Raw genomic sequence first — 20,740 nt, 5'->3', positions numbered from 1 at the left:
CTTCTGGTGCCAAGCGGTTTCAATTTCTTGTCCTCTCTTCCTTTTCATCAATATATCTAGAAAGCTTAACTTGTCTTCTTCTTCTATTTCAAGTTCCAATAATATCCCTCTTTCTTCATCTTGTATTTCTTTGGCAAAAATATCAAGCTGCCTCTTCGTTCCCTTCCATATGCCAAAACAATCGTCCACATATCTGCAAAACAGAATTATTTTGTCACCTCCTTTTTCTATCACTTTCTTTTCCCATTCATTCATAACCAATTCAGCCAATGCTGGGCTTAGACTGGAACCTATATTTAGTCCTTCACTCATTAACATTATTTTATCTCCCATTATACTGTAACCGTTATTCCAAATGGTTTCCAGCGCCTTCACTACCCTTTCACTATCCCATTCTCCTATAATTTCTTGTCCCATTCTCTTTTTAATAATGTCCAAAACGTGTCCCCTCTTGATGCTCGGGAACATACTTTTCACGTCTAAGCTAAACATTGTCGTCTTCATCTCATTTAACTTAAGTCCTTTTATGAGGTCTACTACTTGCGAGGAATGCAAACAAGAAAAAGGAAAACAGAGAAGAGGAAGAGGAAGGGATTATCTACGAAGTGAAATGTAAACAATGTCAGAGTGTGTACATAGGAGAAACGAAAAAAAGGCTGAAAGACAGGTTGAAACAACATAGGGATGATGTACGACTTAAGAGAGAGAGAAATGCAATATTTAAACACTCGAGAGAAACAGGACATGGCATAGAGTGGGATGGTGCTAAGCAGATAGGCAGGGAGAAGAGAATGCTAGTGAGAAAATGGAAGGAAGCCAAGGAAATAGAGAAGAAAGGTGAAGAAGACACAATGAACTGGAATGGGGGACTGAAGTTAAACAAAGAATGGAAGATGTTAGAAAGAGTGGAAAGGACAAGAGAGAAAGAGGAGAGGAGAAGGAAGAAAAATGAAGGGAAAAGAGCGTGAGATTAAAAGTCCAACCACATTCTAGATGGAAGTAATTGTGTTTAGCCTTTTAGGTGAAAGTAAAAGTTGGCAAGTGAAAGTCACCTGCTAGAAAGTTCCAATCAACTTTCTAAATAGTCTGGAGGTAGTAATGTTTGTGTATATATAATGCCCTGTTTTTGTATCTTGTTACTTTTGTACTTGATACAGAGTCTGAAGAAGACCTTGCTAGAAGGTTGAAACGTTACGTTTAGTTTATGTTTTTAATAAAATAAATTACTGCCTTGGTCAGCATATTTAGTTTTTCATGTTCAAGGTATGTATCTAGAAAGGAATAGAATATGTAATTATATACAAATCTGGGCTCTACTAATATCCAATATTCTACTTATCAGATATGAAATTCCTCATTCATTCACTTCCTCAATGCATGAATACAACCAGGTGTCTGAAGTGGGATAATTTGCAGAAAAGGAAACTTCATATTTAGAAATGCAATTTATGTGTGAGTGTCCTTTCGTTAATTTCATCTGATCATCCCCACCATCAGAATTAGCCAAAAATTGCAGAAGAGCAACAAAAATAGAAATACAAGCCCAGGATAAAAGATATATAAAGTGCTTTTAAAAACAACATTGTTTAGGAATAGAAAGAAGGTTCAATGTAGAAGAGATTAGTTTCTAAGAGTTTGCTTGGCAAGTTTTCATCAGACTCCATATCGGAAATCACTGGGCCCAAATATGTTTCAGTCTTTTGAGATTTCCAAAATGTGGAATAATTTTTAGCTCCTGTCCCGACATATATTCTTTTAGTTTTTGTTTGAATGTTGTACTTGTGCTTTTTTACACTATACAACTATAAAAACTACAGCTTTATCTCTACAATAATCTTTGTTCTTTGCTTTCAGACTAGCAAGTGGTGGAGCTTGAGATGTTTGTTCGTTCATCAGCAGATACTGGAAGAAAAATCTCCCACGATATACAAAAAAATGATGCAGCTGATTCCACAGATCTTGCAGCAAGAGCCTCTGATGACTGACGACTCAAACAAGGACATGAAAGTGGAGTTTCTCTTGGAGGGAGGGAAGATTCATGCTTATTATTCTGAGGTGCTCAAATCAAATGACTACTTCCAACTTGCACAAAAATTGGCAAATTTAGATGTGTCCTTAAAAGGTATGTGAAACTGGTTATTATTCGTCATTCACAGGTATCTTTAATCCCGTAAGTGTGGATGGTGTGTATAAATACGTCATCTGCAGTGCGGAAAGCTTATGTGTATCCTTTGTGTTTGCTTGGACTAAATTCAACTGCGGGTGGTGTATATATTAGGGATGGGACAGATTGATTAGTATCGGCCGATATCTGTTTATCGGTAAAAATTACCGATTATTTTACCGATCCACTATATGTATAAATATGTGGTAAGTTAGTGCAAAATTCTGTCATTTTGTTAAAAGTTTCCACACCCTACTTTTTCAGAACGTATCTGTCTAAATATGTAACTTCTTTTTCACTGCAGTCACCTGAAAACACACATTTATAAAGAAGTCGATGACCATTCAGGTCCTTCAATAACCATTTGCAATTTTATCGGATTGGTAGAATATCGGTTATCGGTATTGGTAAATTTTATATTGTTACTTTATCAGTATTGGCTAAAATTTCATATTGGCCCATATATGTGTAGACATTGAGAACATGACAATCACGTTAGGTGAGATTATGCTAGCTGTAGTAAAAACAAAAACAACAGCAGAAGAGGAACAGGAACAAGAACAAGAAAAAGAAAATAAGTAAGAAAAGTTTTCTTCTCTCGTGCAGTGCAGTTTGTGCATAATATAAACTAAAATATGTCTCAGAAACCAAGTTTGCATGACGTGGACTTAAGACTTGATCCTGTTTTTATTAAGTTTTGCTTTATGTCCAGTTTATGCAAATATAGGTCCCAGTCAATTTTTTAACTATACTAGAAACTTGTTTATTTAAATTTGATGAGACTGTCCATTTCGTAAATGAAATTTCATGTAAGTCTGAGGTATATTGTATTAAACATACAGTATACATTGAAAGTTACAGTGAATTTGAGATACAATAAAGAAGGAAATAATGTTACCATATTTACGTGTGTATAATGCGCATCCTGGTTTTTGATGGAAAAAAATTACAAACAATTATATCTCATATATAATGTGCAGTACAATCCAGGTTCAAGAAATTGCTTTCTTTTTTGTAGGTTGTAAAGCTATTGCTATGTAGACCAAGAGGAGAATATCCTCTTGTGTAAACAATAAGTCACCAACCCATGTTACCTCCCCCCTTCTCCCTCCACTGTGTTTAGCATCCCAAACCACCTTATTTATTCTGTAGTAGTAGAAAGTGACATCAAAATTATCTTATGGATTTGCAGTGCTCACAAACTTATTTTCTATTATTTCTCGCCCAACAAATACCACGTGACCACGGTGGCTGTTGGTAACGCGTCTGACTACCATGCTCAAGGTACCGGGTTCGATCCCCAGCCGGTTCAAATCCGGGAACTTTTCTAACGATGGAAGCGGCCCCTGCGCCCACCCAGCGTCGAATAACATGGGTACCTGGGGGAAACCCTGGGGGGTAAAGGTGGTCAGGGGCGTGATGCTGATCACATCACCACCACTCATGACCGGATCAAGAAAGTGTGGGGCGTTACCCCCACACCCCCTATACGCCTTCATGGCGTGGTGCTAAGCACAGGGGAACACTTTACTTTTTTTTTTTTTTTTTACCTTTACCAACAAATACCACTGATAAACGTCCCATGTGACAAGAAGTGCATGCTCGAATTCCGACAGAACGGCACTGCTCTTCTTGATGTCACAGAACATTAAGTGAAAAAGCGTGGGAAATGACATTCAAACTTTTATACTTTTTCTAAAAAAAGTCAAAATATTGACTTTTTTTCACGATTTATGTAACATTTATACTTTAATTATTATTTTCCATTTTGTTATATTTTCTTTCATTCAAAGTACCATAACAATCAGAACGTTCCTTCATTTTGTGATGAGCTTATTACAACAGCATTGCACATTAGTGTCACAATATTGAACGGAATACTGTTGCCATATTCAGAAACTACAGAACTTAAGCTTTACAACGATATATAACATGACAGAGTTCCGTAAACATGAAAAATCAGTGCAAGTGCCACAAAATCATGGAATGACCCTGCACAGTTTCATGTTGGCAGTCCGAATTATTCTATGCACAATATGCACCACAGTTTTTGGGGGCAAAAATTTTGGAAAAAGTGCCCATTATACATGTAAATATGGTATTAATGAATTATTTTCCTGTAGTTTACGGTTATTACAAGCATAAGAAAACAGTTTTTTCTTTGTGACGTTTAAGACAACTGACTCAACAATTCAAACATCAGTCCATAGAAAAAAATTAGCGGGGGAAAAATACATCCATGCCAAATCAGAACATTCGCGTATAACAATGGATAACATATTTTTAAATTTTTTCCTGAGAGCACAAAGACTATGTTCTAATAATGAGGATATCAAAAATGAAGAAGAAAGGCTCTTTAATATAGCAAAAGAAAATGGCTTTCACACTAACAGAATAAACCAAATCAAAAAACAAGTTGCAAGAAAACTAAAGGAAAAGAGAAATACAGACAAAGATGAAAAATCTGTTGAAAAGAAATTTGTGTGCATTCCATTCCACAAGGGATTCTCACATAAAATTGCAAAAATTTTTAGAAGTTTTAATTTCAAAATTGTTTTTAAAGCACCAAGAAGTTTGGAATGTACATTTAATGAATTCAAAATGAGAAACTCGCTACCAGATGTGGAAACCACAGGAATATATAATATAAGTTGTTCATGTTCAAAAGATTATGTGGGACAAACAGCAAGGAAAATGGCAATAAGATGGCACGAACATGATTTGGACATTATAAATCTAAACCCAAGAACAGGTTTGTCAACTCATATCATCGAAGAGAAGCATTTGATTAAAAAGAGAAGGGTTTTAAAAAGATTAACGGGAAAAACAGAGTTGAATGTCTGGGAAGCCTCATTCATTGCAGAAGAACACTGGAATAAATTAAATAATGAAAATGGTAACATAGATCCAGTGTGGAGTTTTCTTTTTCACAAATGGAGTAAGCCACCATCTTTAAAATTTAATGTAACAGAAAACATCAAGAGACTTTGTGAAAACAATGATGAATTTGAATTACCTGATGATATTTGGGATTCATAATTTAAAAAAAAAAAAAAAAATAAAAAAATAAAAAAAAAAATAGACTGCTTTTTTCACAGTTAAGTTGCTATATTACAACAATGTAACATTGACAACATCCATTATATAACAGATTCTTTTTGTTTAAAAATTACTAACCATTGTTATAACTGTATCTTTAGTCAAAATGAAAATAAATGTCTGATGAAAGGAGCGTGTGTTCTCCTGAAACGTCACAAAGAAAAAAACTGTTTTCTTATGCTTGTAATAACCGTAAACTACAGGAAAATAATTCTATCATGCAAGCAATTCGTACATACAAGAAAAACTGGTATTAATGAAGATGCAGAGAGAGAAAAATAGTTTGTGTGCATGCAATGTTGTTTTGCATGGAATCACTTGTGTATGCTACTATTGCTTTCAGCCATGAAAAAATGTTTTTGATATTAAATCTCGTGTCTCAACAGATACCTGTAGTATTATAATCAGTAAATTGGTTCAAATTTAATCATCAATACTAATGAATACTTATCTGGAGTCTGGGAATCTTGCAGGGTCACAAAAATGCTATACGACACTTTTGCAGGGATTAAATATCATAGAAACTATGCCAAACAGATAATTTTTATTGTTTTCCTAACAGTAATGTGGGAAAAAGTTCTATTGTCATGGACAGGGGTCTTGGATTCGAATTCTGGTCTGGGCATGGATGTTTGTGTCTATTCATCCGAAGTACAAGAAGTGAAGTAAAATAAAGTATATTAATCAATCAATATTCTCTGGATAAAGGAAATCTTATGGGTTCCACCAAAATGTTGTGCAACACTTTTTGGGAGAATAAGTATCCTTAAAATTAGGGATGTGCCGAAGCCGATTACAGATGTATGAAAATCGGCCGAAATTGACACATCGGCATCAGTATCGGAATCGGCAAAAATCCGATATTTAAACCGGTACAGATTATACTAGAGTTTTTACCTTCTAATAAGTTTTATATTTTAATTTTGTAAGATTTATTGAAAATTTGGTTATGATTCGTCATTATTGTAGATTTTTTGTAATAAAATTATTGCAAACTCATTCAGAGGATCAACCTAACTATAAATCGGAAATAAAACAGTACATTGCTGAACCAGGATCTGTTGTTGTATTGGAAATTCAAAAATGAATATTCAAACCTGAAGCAAGTCCTGAGAAAATACTTGTGCATACCTGCTGCATCAGTATTCAGTGTTGCTGAACAGATTTGAGATAAGAGAAGAAGTAGGTTACTTCCTGAAGTGCTTCCAAATCTCGTGTTTCTGAAGTTGAATCTGGCAGAACAGGAATTCATTTTGCATTTCAAAGAACTGCTTGTGTACTAATGTTTAATCTCTTGAGAATCCATGTTCTTCTTAAAGGTTCACATAACATTTTGTAGATGCAAATGTACATTCGCATCTCTTGAGAATATATATGTATATACATATGATATGCAATAGAAATGTACATAGCAAATTTATTTTTGTCATGCTGAAAATAACATCCCATTTCTATATAATAATCTTATGTATCGGAATCGGTTAAATATCGGCATCGGTATCGGTTCCAAAAATTATCGGTGAGTACATCGGCATCGGTAAATTTTCAGCTTCGTCACATCCCTAAGTTATATCATGAGAAATTATGAATGTTTCTTAAAGGAAAAATTCTCGTAGATTGCTTCAATGTCAAATCGTCAGCATGAGTGGGAATTTATAAGATCACTGGTGTTGGTCCAAAATAATATTGCCCTTCTCTAGTGTTTGTAAAAATTGCCACAAATTGTTTAGGTAAATGAGTCTGTAGTTGGCAGTTGTATATTATAAAAATGTACTTATTTACAGGTGCATTAGGGAAGAGGACGAGGTATCAGATAGAGGATCTAGCACAATTGACATTACACATACAGGTTGATGAAGAAAGAAAGAGGCCAGAGAATGATCAGGATCGTTTATCGATAGAAAACTTACCTAAGGTAAATTATGTTTAGTCTTACAACGTTCCACTTCTTATTTGGCACTTTATCATAAAATGTGAGTAACTTTTAATTACGTTTGAGCTGATACCGACAGTTATCTTTTAGTATCATCCAATATCAGTGAAAGACTATTTGTAAAAATTACCTTATTTGCTGGTGTATAAGATGTACCCCATTTTTCGTACACATATTTGAGGAAAAAGCTTTATCACTGAATTTATAAGTAATTTACAGTATTTCAAATGCAAAAGTAATATGTAGATCTACTTTCAACCAATAACTTACTAATCTAACTAGGAAAGAATACATTTTAATCTTCTTTGTTGCACACCGCAAGGAAGCAAGAAAGAAATCATCCAACTCTGAACAGAGAAAAGTTTCAGAAATAAAGGTAATCAAATACTGAGTATCGGCGTATAAGACACACCCTGTTTTTCAGACCTATTTTTAAGGGAAAAAGTGTGTCTTATACGCCAATGAGACAAGTTACCATATTTACTCAACTACCAGTTTCCTCGTGCAATGTAGACCTGGCTTTTCTTTTTAGTTGGTGCTGCTACCAGTCATGTACTTTCACAGCAGAAGTGTTATCACTAATTTTATATAGTGCCAATTTGTACAATAACATTTCTGTTGCTCATGTTATTAACTAATGTCTGATGATATTTAAAGATAAGAGAGAAGTTGATCTGCGACTCTGATTTGCCATAGAAGATACGAATGTTCCTTTCAAGAAATTTGTCACACTGCTTTCAGTTGCCACCTTTCAGAAAATGCTTCTTCCACAACTATGTGTTTTCCTTCTAGTTCAGGAAATTATTGTCCTCCAAACATTCTCAGGCTACTTCAAATGAGGAAGCATTTCCAGCTTCTTTTCCTCCATTCTCTTACATGTTCCATTGAACTTGCAAGCCACAACATTGTTTTACACATTTTTGTCATGACAAACCTAAATTTTACTATTGATTAGGTGATTCTACTGATCCAATATAACCTGAATAATTTGTTTAGATATGTACTTTTTAAAAAATAGGGCATGGAGATTTTTCCGTAGAAATTATAACAAAATGGCAGAATTTTGCACTAACTTATAAGACGGAGAAACTAGTACTCACTTTATCTGCGAAACTGTTTTCTTCTTCTTCTTCGAAAAATCGCCGATAGTGAGTACTAGTTTATCCGTATTTATATACTACCACGTCTCTCTTTTCCCAATTATGAATAAATTATAAGAGATTTATAGACATATTGGATCGGTAATTTTAGATAAACTGACGCCGGCCCCTGTGGCGGAATGGTTAGCACATCACGCTACGATGCCAGGAGTCCCAGGGTTTAAATCCTAGCCTGGGCATTGATGTTTGTCAGTGTTCATTCATCAATTTCATCATATCATCACTCATCCCCATCTTCGCAAATTAGCCAAAAGTGGCACAAAAAGTGAAGTAAAATAAAGCAAATCAATCAATCAATCAATCGAACAGATAAACTGACACACCGATATGAATATTTTGGCCGATATTAGTAGAGTACCGATTAGTGTGTTCTATCCCTACTATAGATAAAAAAAGTTTTACTTTTTTTTTTTTTTACATAACCCTTTATACTTTTTTAGTATTTTGTCCTTCCAAGGTATTGGTGTTGAGAATGTTTCTAGTTGTCAGGTTTGCTCTTATCTATTACTGTATTTACACGTGTATAGTGCGTGTGCGTGTATAATGTGCACTCTGGTTTTGGATGGGTAAAAGTGACAAAAAAATTATCTGTCTTATATAATGCGCAGTACAATCCAGTTTCAAGAAATGGCTTTCTTAGTTGTAGGTTGTAAATCTGTTGCTATGCTGATCAAGAGTGTATGACATCATACCTATTCAATTGCTCATTCCTTCTTTTTCAAAATATATACTTTTTCTTTCCATGACTGATGTAACATTTGTACGAGGCACTTTCAGGACCTTCCAAATAGCAGTTAGCAGCACAAGATTTCTTCCATTAAGGAAATTACACACTCCATGTACGTCATATTATTTGGCCAGAAATACATTTTAATTTTTATTATATTTTTCCTTATGTTTTCTTTCATCCAAAGTACCATAAAAATCAGAACGTTTCTTAATTTTTTGATGAACTTATTTGAACCGCATTTCACATTAGTGTCGTTATCTTGTATAGAGCACTGTTTCCATATTCAGAAACTGCAGGATTCAAGCTTTACAACGATATATAACATGATGGGTTCCGTAAACATGAAAAATCAATGCAAGTGTCCCAAAATAATGGAAAGACCCTGTACGGTTTCATGTTGGTGTCGGAATTATTTCGTGCATAATACACACCACAGTTTTTGGGGGCAAAAATTGTGGAAAAAAGTGCACATTATACATGAGTAAATACGGTACTTCTGGACTATAGAGACCATACTGGGAGCTGTGTATTTTGTTATAGAAATGGCAGAGGTGTTAACACATTTTAATTGTCCACAAGGATTAATACAGGGAAAGTTGAAACCAGATAGGCAATTTGACAACTCGCTCAACTTGCTGCAGCTTCAGCTCCACTGTAACAGCTACAGATCAGTGTACTGTAGTTCACTCATATGTCCACTGCCAATGAAAAAAATGAGGCCTGAGATGTTGCACCTTTACCTTTTATACTGTACTGCGCACCTTTATTTTGTTATTATTAGTAGATTATGCTATTGATTTTTCGTATTTTCTTTCCATTGGCAAGCCCATCATTTTTTTTTTCTCTTCGTTTTTCTTAGCTGACCGTTTCTTGTTTTTTTTTTCTTTGCCGACCCAGGAGACAGAGAGGCCGTACGGCTACCCCAACTCCTACATTCCAGCGACACCCCAGAATCCAGCATAACCAAACCCCCATATAATTAACTAAACTTTACATTGTCATAATTTTGTTCAAATAATTAATAATCGGATCCTCTATCCATTGCATAGGCGTGATGAGTTTTTATACATGGAATAATAGAGTGCAATAGCTTCAACATAGATTTTATACAGGAACAGTTAGGGGTAAATAAGGACACGAGTTGGCAGTTGTGTGTGTTGTGAAAAGAGGGGTCTCCAAGAAGTGACTTTTTTCTTCTTCTTTTTGTGCAACATGTTAATTGGAACCATGAAAGACGGGTGACCATTGGTCCAAGGGACGACAGAGGAGCCAAAGGGCGATAAAACTGACGAACTGATTGGCTATCTCTTCCCCTTCTTTAAGAAAATTGTGTTGGAAGAGAAAAACGTGCGTTTTCCAAGAGAGTGTGTTTTGAGATCTGACGAGAGGAGGATTGTGAAATTGTGTTAAGTGAGGGAAGGAGAAGAACTTTCGTTGTCCTTTGTGTCCTGTGGTGAAGTGGATAGAACACAAGTACAGTGGATGGGAGGACTCATCTTCCATTGAGTTGTGCTACGCCGAGGGGAGATAGCTGATCCAGACAAGTAAGTGAAGCCCGACTTCAGTAGTGCCAGTGGCATTTCTTACTATCGCCCCGCGTCTACTAGACCCTCACGGACTGAGAAAATGTGAAGTTAAGCGTGTGGACCTAAAATTTATCTAGTTGAATCTGGAACGTGCACGAACTGAACTAAACTCAAAATTTCAAATAGCTATTTCAATTTTTTTTCTTGGCCAATGGGGTTTTAGTTTATGTAAACAAAAAATGGGTGGGAGAGTTGTACCTATTGATTTTGTTTATTTAATTCTAGAATAGATTATAGTATAAATTCACAGCTATTTATTTTTATTCTTTTTACCAACAATAGTAATAGTGAATAGCAGCTACCCTTTCCCAGTGCCTGGTCGGAGTGGCAGCGGAGAAGAATGAACCCTGGGAGTCTCATGCTCTGAATATTCTTAACCCTTTGCTACCGCTCTGCCCAGCACAGATGGCGACCACCTATGGGGCATTTTAATCAGTTAAGATTAATTGAAAGAATCCAAGATGTACGTATGCTTAAATATTTTAAATGCCACTGTTGTGTAAAGTAAAGTTTTGTAAGGGAAAAGGGAAATACTTTTGGAAGCTGTCTGAAGTTGAAACTATGGCCGACCCGATCGCCGATGCAAAGGATCGAGGGTGCTTTTGTTTGCTTAAAAGATTTAGGAGGCAACACTGTAAGGGAGAGCAGCTTTGCTTTATGACCAGCCCACCCCCTCCTCTTTCTCTAAACCCTCCGCTCAGGGCCTCTCTTTCCCCTGGTTCCGCGGGTAAATTCACGCGCCCGGTCATTTTTTTTCTGCCTTTTTTTTTCTTCTTTCTTTTTTTTTCGTCATCGAATCCTTCTTGTTGTTTACATTCGTATGTTGCATGGTAGTTGAAAAGAAAAGGGGATGATATGGCTTGTCAACGGTAGAACAGATGGTATTTTGATTTATTTTTTTTTGTATTTGTGTTGCATGATATTTTAATAAGAATTAGAACTATTGTGGTATTTCAATAGATAAAGTGTCAAAATGAATAAAAGTTTGAGAGAGAGAACAAGAAGACCGGCATATTACTACTCTCCAGAGGCCGAGAAACGCACAACAAAGCAGCAGCGTAAGGAAAGCGAGTCCATTCAGTCGGCTGGAACAGAGGGAAATGTGGGTTCCGTTGAAGCTTCATCCATTCTCGACCACAGCACTTTTCAGGGGCAAGTAGTTCAGAACCCAGAAAACATGAACAGACAAGAGGAACAATGTTGCAATTGCACTTGCAGCAATAGTTCGGCAAGCAACGTTAGTATTCTTAATGAAATTCGAAATATGTTCGCAGAATTTCGGAAGGAGATGTGCGACCGGTTGGATGACAGAGAACAGAAAGTCAAAGAGCTGACGGAAGAACAAAATGAGATCCGAGCCGAAACTAGCAGTCTTCGAAGGGATGTGGAAGAGTTAAAAGGAGGTCAAAATGATATGGAGAAAGCTCTCGAAGAGATAAAGAGTGACCAAGCGGACGTTTGAGCCACGTTTCAACGGAGTTCTGCATCAGAAAAAAGACGTGTTGACAGCGAGTTTCGTCGGATAAGAGAAGAGTTGGTCCGAGATTTTCGCGAGGAAAGCCAGATTCAACGCACTCACTTTCGGGAAGAAATTACTGATTTGCGAAACAAAATGTCAGCATTGCAACAAGAAACTGTTTCGATCCGAAGTGACCGTCAAGAACAGGCACGCGCAGATACTGCAAACATCGGAGAGTACAGTGGAGGGGCGAACGGGGGCAGTGCAAGTTCGCACATGAATGTAGAGCAGGGTCAATCTCAGTTGGTTGCGGGAAGGCAACAGTTTCACATATTCCAGCCACGTGAACTACAACTTCCGGTCTTCTCAGGGGGCGACAGTGAACTGAAAGCTCATCAGTATCTGAATGATTTAAAAACATACTTTGCCCTGTCGCAAATACCGCAGAAACAGCAACTCCAGGTCGCAAGTCTGTCACTAAAGGGAGCTGCGGGTTCCTGGTTCAATGCCGTTAACAGCACGGTGCCAGACTTCACAACGTTTGTGGCCAAGTTCAAGGAGGAATACCTGAGCCAGGACACAATGCTTCGCGTCCGAGCCGAGATCTTCTCCGGGCGTTACAATCAAGGCGGAAATCAATCCATCTCCGAATATTTTACCAAACTTGTGGAAAAGAACTCAATTCTTGACGATCCTATTGAGGAGAAGATTTTAGTAAAGGTAGCCACACGCCAATTTCCATGGAACGTACAGCGGTGTTTGCTGGGTGTGAAAGTCGAGACGGTGCCGCAAATGCTTAATCTGTTGCGAGAAATACAGGTGACGTTGCCCCCGCGGGAGGCACAGAGGAGGCCGCGACAGGTGAACCAGTTGCAGACTTCTGCACGTCAAAACAATGACCCAAGGAGGGGGGCAGACGGGGGTTACCACACCGACCGATCCAACAATGGCCCCAGACCCAGGCGCTACGGCCAGGACAGGACGGCGGAGTCTGACAACCGAGGAAGGAGAGGGGGGCAGAGTGCATGGCCACCCCCCGGTGGAAGGGGACGACCGGCTCAGGGAGGCCGCGGTCTTCACAATCGAGATTCAGGCTTCGAAGCTAACGAGGTTTTGGTCGAAGACGAAACCCCGCCACTCCACGCCTGATTTATGGCTGCTGGAGAGAACAACACGCTGCCTATCATCTCCAGCACCTCGGATGGAAATAGAGAGGACGGAGGGAGAAGCGACCAATTAGACAGATTAAATGAAAATGAATGTGAAACGCAGGTGAAGGAATATGAGATATCTAATTCAGATTATCTTCCGACCGACAATGATAAGAGTAAGGAACCCGTCAACGGCAATGCTATTTGCACCATTTTTGATGACCTCCAGGTTGATGACGTCACAAAACGAAAAGTGAAACAAACACGTTTGCCTGAAATAGAAATATTGGTTGAGGGGAGACCCTGCAAGGTTTTGGTAGATTCCGGGTCCACGGCGACGGTTCTGAGTGAAGACCTCTGGCAAGAATTAATGAAGGAAAATCCGCTTATTCCATTCCTGAAGGTGGGTGATTTACGAGTGGTGTCGGCTTTTGGAAACAAGTCCAGCAAGATTATCGCCCAAGCGATGCTAAAGGTAAACATATCGGGGGCAGAATTTGAAATAGATTGCCTAATTGTGAAGGCACTCGTAAGACCCTTCCTTATTGGCAGCGACGTGTTACAAGAATATCACGCGAATATTAATTATGCAGCGAGCATGCTGGTTATGAAGAGAGATGGACAATGTGTGGAAGCCCCATTCGTGGTAGAGGAAAACAGCGATGTGTGCAGAGAACTGTGCAATTTAAGCGTAGTGGCAGATTTAAATATCCTGGGCAAAAGTTTCAGCCATAATGATATTCGCCCGGTGGAAAATAGGCAGCCAATCTCGAAGGAACGCCAGGATTGCGCTACCCTGGAAGATATGCAACAGCACGTGCAGCTTGCCGATGGTTTGACAAATGTGCAGAAAACAGAGTTGAAGGAACTCCTCTGTCGGCACATGAACGTTTTCAGTGAAGAACCTGGACTAGTTGCAGGATATGAGCACTCCATTGCCATGACCAGCGAAGAGCCGTTCGCACAAAAGATCTACCCAATACCAATAAAAGTGAGAGATCAAGTTAGGCAACAGATACAAAATATGTTGAAATGGGGTATAATACGTCCGAGTGACACGCCTTACATATCGCCGCTGATTATAGTGCCGAAGCGGGGCTCGAACGAGGTCAGAGTATGTCTCGACCTAAGATTTTGTAACAAGAGCGTTTTATCACAATATGACAGCCCTCCTTCACCCCTCGAGATTCTACAGAAGTGTGAAGGAAAACCGTATGTGACGTGCATTGATATTACGTCATTTTTCTGGCAAATAAAAGTGAAGGATGAACACCAACGTTATTTAGGCTTTGTACATGAAGGTCGGTGTTATTGTTTTTCGCGGCTACCTTTTGGCCTGAAGACATCCATGAGTGGAGCGGTGAGGTGTTTGAAGATGGTTCTTGGCAGCGAGGTGCAACCGTTTTGCGAGTACTTCTGCGATGACATTTGTGTGGCCAGCGATACGTTTGAGTCTCACTTGCAACACTTGGAAGTGGTGTTGAGGAAGATAAAGGAAGCAGGACTAACACTAAAGCTAAAGAAATGCAAGTTTGTAAGGAAGAGAGTTCAATTACTTGGCTTTGTTTTAAGTCCGGAGGGCATATGCAAGGATCCGGAAAAGCTGCAAACCATTCACGACATGCAGGCGCCTCGAAATGTGAAACAGTTAAGATCAGCCTTAGGATTCTTTAATTACTATCGAGCCTTTCAGTACAGGTACGCCGAGTTCACGGTGCCACTGGTAGCACTATTGAGGAAGGGTGCAAGGTTCGTGTGGGGACCAGAACAAGAAAAGGCCTGGCTTGCCATTAAAGAGGCTTTCATGAAGAATGTAATGCTCAAGCACCCGATGAAAGAAGCCCCCTTTTTCCTCGAGAGTGACGCCTCGGGGAAAAGCATTGCTGCTATTCTGTATCAAAGGGACAGCGAGGGCAACCCTAGGATCGTTGGGTGCGCCAGCCGTGTGTTGAATCAAGCTGAGCGCGGATACAACATTACTGAACGCGAGCTGCTTAGCATTCTATTTGGGCTACAGAAATTCGCAGTGTATGTCTGGGGATTGCCGGTTATTATAAGAACCGATCACCAAGCATTGAAGTTTATGTTGAGGTGTCGCATCACGAATGCAAGAGTGAGCAGGTGGCTCATGCTGCTGGAGAATTTTGATTACTTGATTGAGTATATCAAGGGAAGCTCGAATATGGCGGATTATTTCAGCCGTTACCCGTGGAGCAAACCGAATGATAGGCAGGATGACGCAGAACTGCCATGTGAAATAGTCGCTGCGATTTTGTCACGACCACCTGATGATTTGATTCGTGGAATGCATGATGTCGCAAACATGCAAAGAAGGGATCCTGAGTTATTAGAAATAATACAAAAGTTGGAACAAGGCGAAACGAATGGAGACACAACAGAGTACAGAGAAAAATACCAATTAAAAGATGATGTCCTGTGTAAAAGTGAAGGGGGGGCACTCAAAATTTGCACGCCGAGGTCACTGACTGAGAAGGTCATTCAATATTTTCATGGACTAGGGCACTTTGGTCAAAAGAAAACACTAATGGCAATCACTGAATTCTTTACGTGGAAGGCGTTAAGAAAGCAAGTACGAGCTTACGTAAACGCGTGTGATATGTGTCAAAGGACAAAAGCCGTACAAGCTAAAGTAAAAGGTGAAATGTTCCCAGTTCTAGCCAGAACACCTGGTGAGCTAATCAGTTGTGACTTGTATGGTCCGCTGCCGGTGGCTAAGTACGGATTACAATACTGTTTTGTTGTGCAGGATGTTTTTAGCAAGTTCTTAGTGGTATACTGCATAAAAAGGGCCACCACAAATGCTACCCTGAACAAACTGATTAACGAATTCCTTTTGATGTGTCCGAATTTACAGGCAGTGCTGACCGACAAAGGGACGCAATTCACAAGCAAGAAATGGAGAGAAACGCTGGAACAAAAGGGAATCGAGGTGAAGTTTATTAGTGTGAAATCGCCGAAAAGCAACCCTGTGGAGAGATCTATGCGTGAGTTGTCACGACTCTTCAGGGCATACAGCAGTGAAAACCACAAAAAGTGGCCAGAACACGTGGGAGATGTGGTCAAATATTTGAACCTGGCGCACAGAGAGGAGACCGGGTTTTCAGCATATGAGCTTTTCCATGGTCGGAGTCCTAAGCAAAAGCTGATGAGGCTATTCAAGCTACCCAGACTGTCAGAGGAACGAGATTACCAGCTTAAACTCGAACTTGCTAGAGGCAACCTCACGAAAGCAGCTGCGAAGAGGAAGGCCAGATACGACAAGGGAAAACTTACTGTCTTCTCAGAGGGTGACTTAGTATTGAAGAAGACATTCCCTGTATCTGACCCCCAAAAGGGCATATGCAAGAAGTTTGTTCACCTGTATACGGGCCCATACAAGGTGGCGAAGGTTACGGGGCAGAATGTGTACTCGCTCCAGGATGTCAAAACAGGAAGAGACATGGGGATTCATAACACCAGTAACCTCAGGCCCTACATCACCTGGAAGGAAGATGACAGAGACCAGGAAGATAAATAGGCACGATATCAAAACTATGTGAACTTATGTTGTTGTTTTTTTTTATATAAAATGTAGCAATTGTCATGAAGGTTTGAATGTATAAGACTTAATTAATAGTGGCATAGATAATTGAAATCAATCATATTTTATGTTCGTTTTATAATATTTTTAAGTAATGTCGATGTCTCGTTTATATTTTGTTTTAAAAGGAAATGTTGCACAAGTTGAAATAAGTAATAATTTGTATTCATGTTAGTATTGCAAGAAAATTAATATAAATATGTATGTAATCGTTCATTGGATATTATAACCAGCATAATTTACTATATTGATAGGTCGTAGCGAGCAGCGCAGCACATAGAAATAGTATAGTTTTGTGGCCTGATGCTGTATAAGTACATAATCTTTGTAAATTTTCAAACATAATGTTTTTATTGTCGTTTTACATAACATTTTATATCACTTCAGCGCGTACTACTTCCATGCGAACCCACGTCCCTCTACGTATGCTCGCATGGGGGGGCATCTGTACTGCGCACCTTTATTTTGTTATTATTAGTAGATTATGCTATTGATTTTTCGTATTTTCTTTCCATTGGCAAGCCCATCATTTTTTTTTCTCTTCGTTTTTCTTAGCCGACCGTTTCTTGTTTTTTTTTCTTTGCCGACCCAGGAGACAGAGAGGCCGTACGGCTACCCCAACTCCTACATTCCAGCGACACCCCAGAATCCAGCATAACCAAACCCCCATATAATTAACTAAACTTTACATTGTCATAATTTTGTTCAAATAATTAATAATCGGATCCTCTATCCATTGCATAGGCGTGATGAGTTTTTATACATGGAATAATAGAGTGCAATAGCTTCAACATAGATTTTATACAGGAACAGTTAGGGGTAAATAAGGACACGAGTTGGCAGTTGTGTGTGTTGTGAAAAGAGGGGTCTCCAAGAAGTGACTTTTTTCTTCTTCTTTTTGTGCAACATGTTAATTGGAACCATGAAAGACGGGTGACCATTGGTCCAAGGGACGACAGAGGAGCCAAAGGGCGATAAAACTGACGAACTGATTGGCTATCTCTTCCCCTTCTTTAAGAAAATTGTGTTGGAAGAGAAAAACGTGCGTTTTCCAAGAGAGTGTGTTTTGAGATCTGACGAGAGGAGGATTGTGAAATTGTGTTAAGTGAGGGAAGGAGAAGAACTTTCGTTGTCCTTTGTGTCCTGTGGTGAAGTGGATAGAACACAAGTACAGTGGATGGGAGGACTCATCTTCCATTGAGTTGTGCTACGCCGAGGGGAGATAGCTGATCCAGACAAGTAAGTGAAGCCCGACTTCAGTAGTGCCAGTGGCATTTCTTACTATCGCCCCGCGTCTACTAGACCCTCACGGACTGAGAAAATGTGAAGTTAAGCGTGTGGACCTAAAATTTATCTAGTTGAATCTGGAACGTGCACGAACTGAACTAAACTCAAAATTTCAAATAGCTATTTCAATTTTTTTTCTTGGCCAATGGGGTTTTAGTTTATGTAAACAAAAAATGGGTGGGAGAGTTGTACCTATTGATTTTGTTTATTTAATTCTAGAATAGATTATAGTATAAATTCACAGCTATTTATTTTTATTCTTTTTACCAACAATAGTAATAGTGAATGGCAGCTACCCTTTCCCAGTGCCTGGTCGGAGTGACAGCGGAGAAGAATGAACCCTGGGAGTCTCATGCTCTGAATATTCTTAACCCTTCGCTACCGCTCTGCCCAGCACAATACTGATAGGTGCATGACTCCAAATCAGTGCAACTTCCTGCCAAGTTGGAGCTGACATCGATTGGTGTTGAGCAAGGATCAGACTTTACATCACCACTCTTGCCCTACTGTCTACAATACCATACTTGTTAAAAACAACAAAAAATACACAAACAGCATGATAAAGGACACTTTAGGAGTTGTTGTTGTTCTTGGAAGAGCTGAGGTGATACCAATTTGATCCAATGTCATTCCTTAAAAATGGAAACACTTTAGAAGTTTTTGTTCTTCTTGGAAGTACATCTAAAGTGTTTTTTCATCGTGCTATTTGTGTTTTTTGTTGTTTTTAACAAATATGTTGCCAGCATGTGACGTAAGAAATTATTTACTGTCATAATACCATTCTCATTGACACACAGAGCAGAGATCAACACCACACTTGCCTCAAGAATGGTTATAAAGTCAGTAAACCTTTTTAGTTGTTTACCTCTAAGTGCATCCTGTAGTATTGGATGAAGATTCAAAATTAAAATGCTAGAATATTAGTTTGGTGATCAGTGCAAAGAATTGTAATGACTGTTCTTTCTTATCTTTCAGGATTTGAAACTTGATGATGATTTGCTTTTAAATCAAATTAAGTTTAAAAATGAAGAAGAGCAGACATATCCACTTCTTAGTTCCTTGGAGCAAGCCATAGTCTTAGGAATCTAGTGAGTTTTAACATTTTATCTATCCCTTTTACTCGTATTTGATATGTGTGTTGAAATTGGAGAAAAGTTACGGTATAATTTTGGTCATCATGTCAAGGACAATAGACACAGTAAGCATAAATAAGGAATATTTAATTTTGATATTATTAAACGAAGCAAATTTATACAGTCAACTCTCGATTCTACGACCCCGGATATAATGACCCTCTCGAAGTAACGACCCTTTTCCCGGAAACCGTGAAAAATTTAGAAAAAAGTTGAAAAATTGAAGGAAATCGGCCGAAAAATGCGTTGGTATTTTTTCACTCATTCCCTTCACGAGCACTCTACCGCTCACAATTAGGTCTGAACTAAAAAGAGACACCACCACAACATGCTTGAATGATATCCAATAGCATTTGACCTCTGCCCTCCCCTCCCTCAAGTGCATCAATGTTACCCTGCATCCGACGGCCGCTACCCAACGTGCCAGGCTTGTTTTGCCACGCTTGCTCTCTTGGATACACGAGAAGAGAAGACGAATATACTTGGATGTTATTTTAAATCGACCTTGACTTGTTTCCTTGTCCTAAGAGCTGCTGAAAACTCGCAGGGGAGGGGGGAGGATCAGCCCGAAATGACTGCTGGACTTGCAGTCTTTGCCAATGTGTATGGCAGGTCAAGCTCTTTCATCGATAAATATACCACTTTGAGAGATAAGATCGCAGGAATGTTCCAAAATACACACGCGTGGTGCCTGAAAGTCTGACCTAGAGTTCAGCAGGTTCCCGTGAGTGAGCAACTCTTGGCCTTGTAGCCGACAACTTCCGGTAACCGCTTTCATTCAAAATGTGTTCTTTGTTCCCTGCAACACTTCATAAAAAAGCGAAACTGTTAGAGATAATCAAAACCACATAGGCGAAAAGATCGTCAACCTGCTTAATGCGTTGTCATCCAGGTTTCCACAAAAGTGTACTTTGATCTTACGTGCATCATAACTCCCGTTTCCCACTTCATACGTTTTCCTAATTGTGTCGATGTAGTAATATCTGCCAAAAAAGTGTTCCGTTTGTTTGACTGACTTCTCCCTCTTTTCCTGTCAGCAAACGGGGGGGGGGGGGGGATGCCGATTGTTTCAACTTTGATTTTCTTGCTCGTGTGTGCACACGGGCTGATTACAGGCGAGGTTGGAAGTGGACCCACCCCTCTTCCTTTCCTTTGACATCTTAAATGGGGCAACCAGTTCTGGATATATTCTTGAAAACGAACAAAAACCATAGAACAAGTAAATGAAAAAGTGACCCTCCCCCCCTTTCCCCAGCTCAATCTCCGACACTGGTGTGCATGGCAATGTTAATAATTGCAGAATTCAGGTCCTATTTTTTTTCTGCATAGGAAATATTGCCCGTATTATTGACTGTTGCATGGTAAAACGTAAAGCATGGGTCATTTCTTTCTTATTTACTCTGCTGTTAAAAGTTCCGTCTTCGACAGTTGCGTTAT

At 39.0% G+C, this 20,740-nt stretch overlaps 1 protein-coding gene across 1 annotated transcript in view; it reads left to right on the top strand.

The window, feature by feature from the left end:
• The window catches only part of LOC145980641 (tetratricopeptide repeat protein 27), an 85,437-nt gene that overhangs the window by 15,435 nt on the left and 49,262 nt on the right, over nucleotides 1-20,740 (top strand). Inside the window, exons 4-6 of the mRNA XM_083113676.1 lie at nucleotides 1,855-2,122; nucleotides 7,048-7,178; nucleotides 19,146-19,258. Of these exons, the coding sequence (XP_082969802.1) occupies nucleotides 1,855-2,122; nucleotides 7,048-7,178; nucleotides 19,146-19,258 (512 nt within the window). The remainder of the gene's footprint in view (nucleotides 1-1,854; nucleotides 2,123-7,047; nucleotides 7,179-19,145; nucleotides 19,259-20,740) is intronic.

This window comes from Lepisma saccharinum, chromosome 28, assembly GCF_977018435.1.
Source record: "Lepisma saccharinum chromosome 28, izLepSacc3.1, whole genome shotgun sequence".
Classification (NCBI taxonomy): Eukaryota; Metazoa; Arthropoda; class Insecta; order Zygentoma; family Lepismatidae; genus Lepisma; species Lepisma saccharinum.
This window is presented reverse-complemented; position numbering and strand designations above follow the sequence as displayed.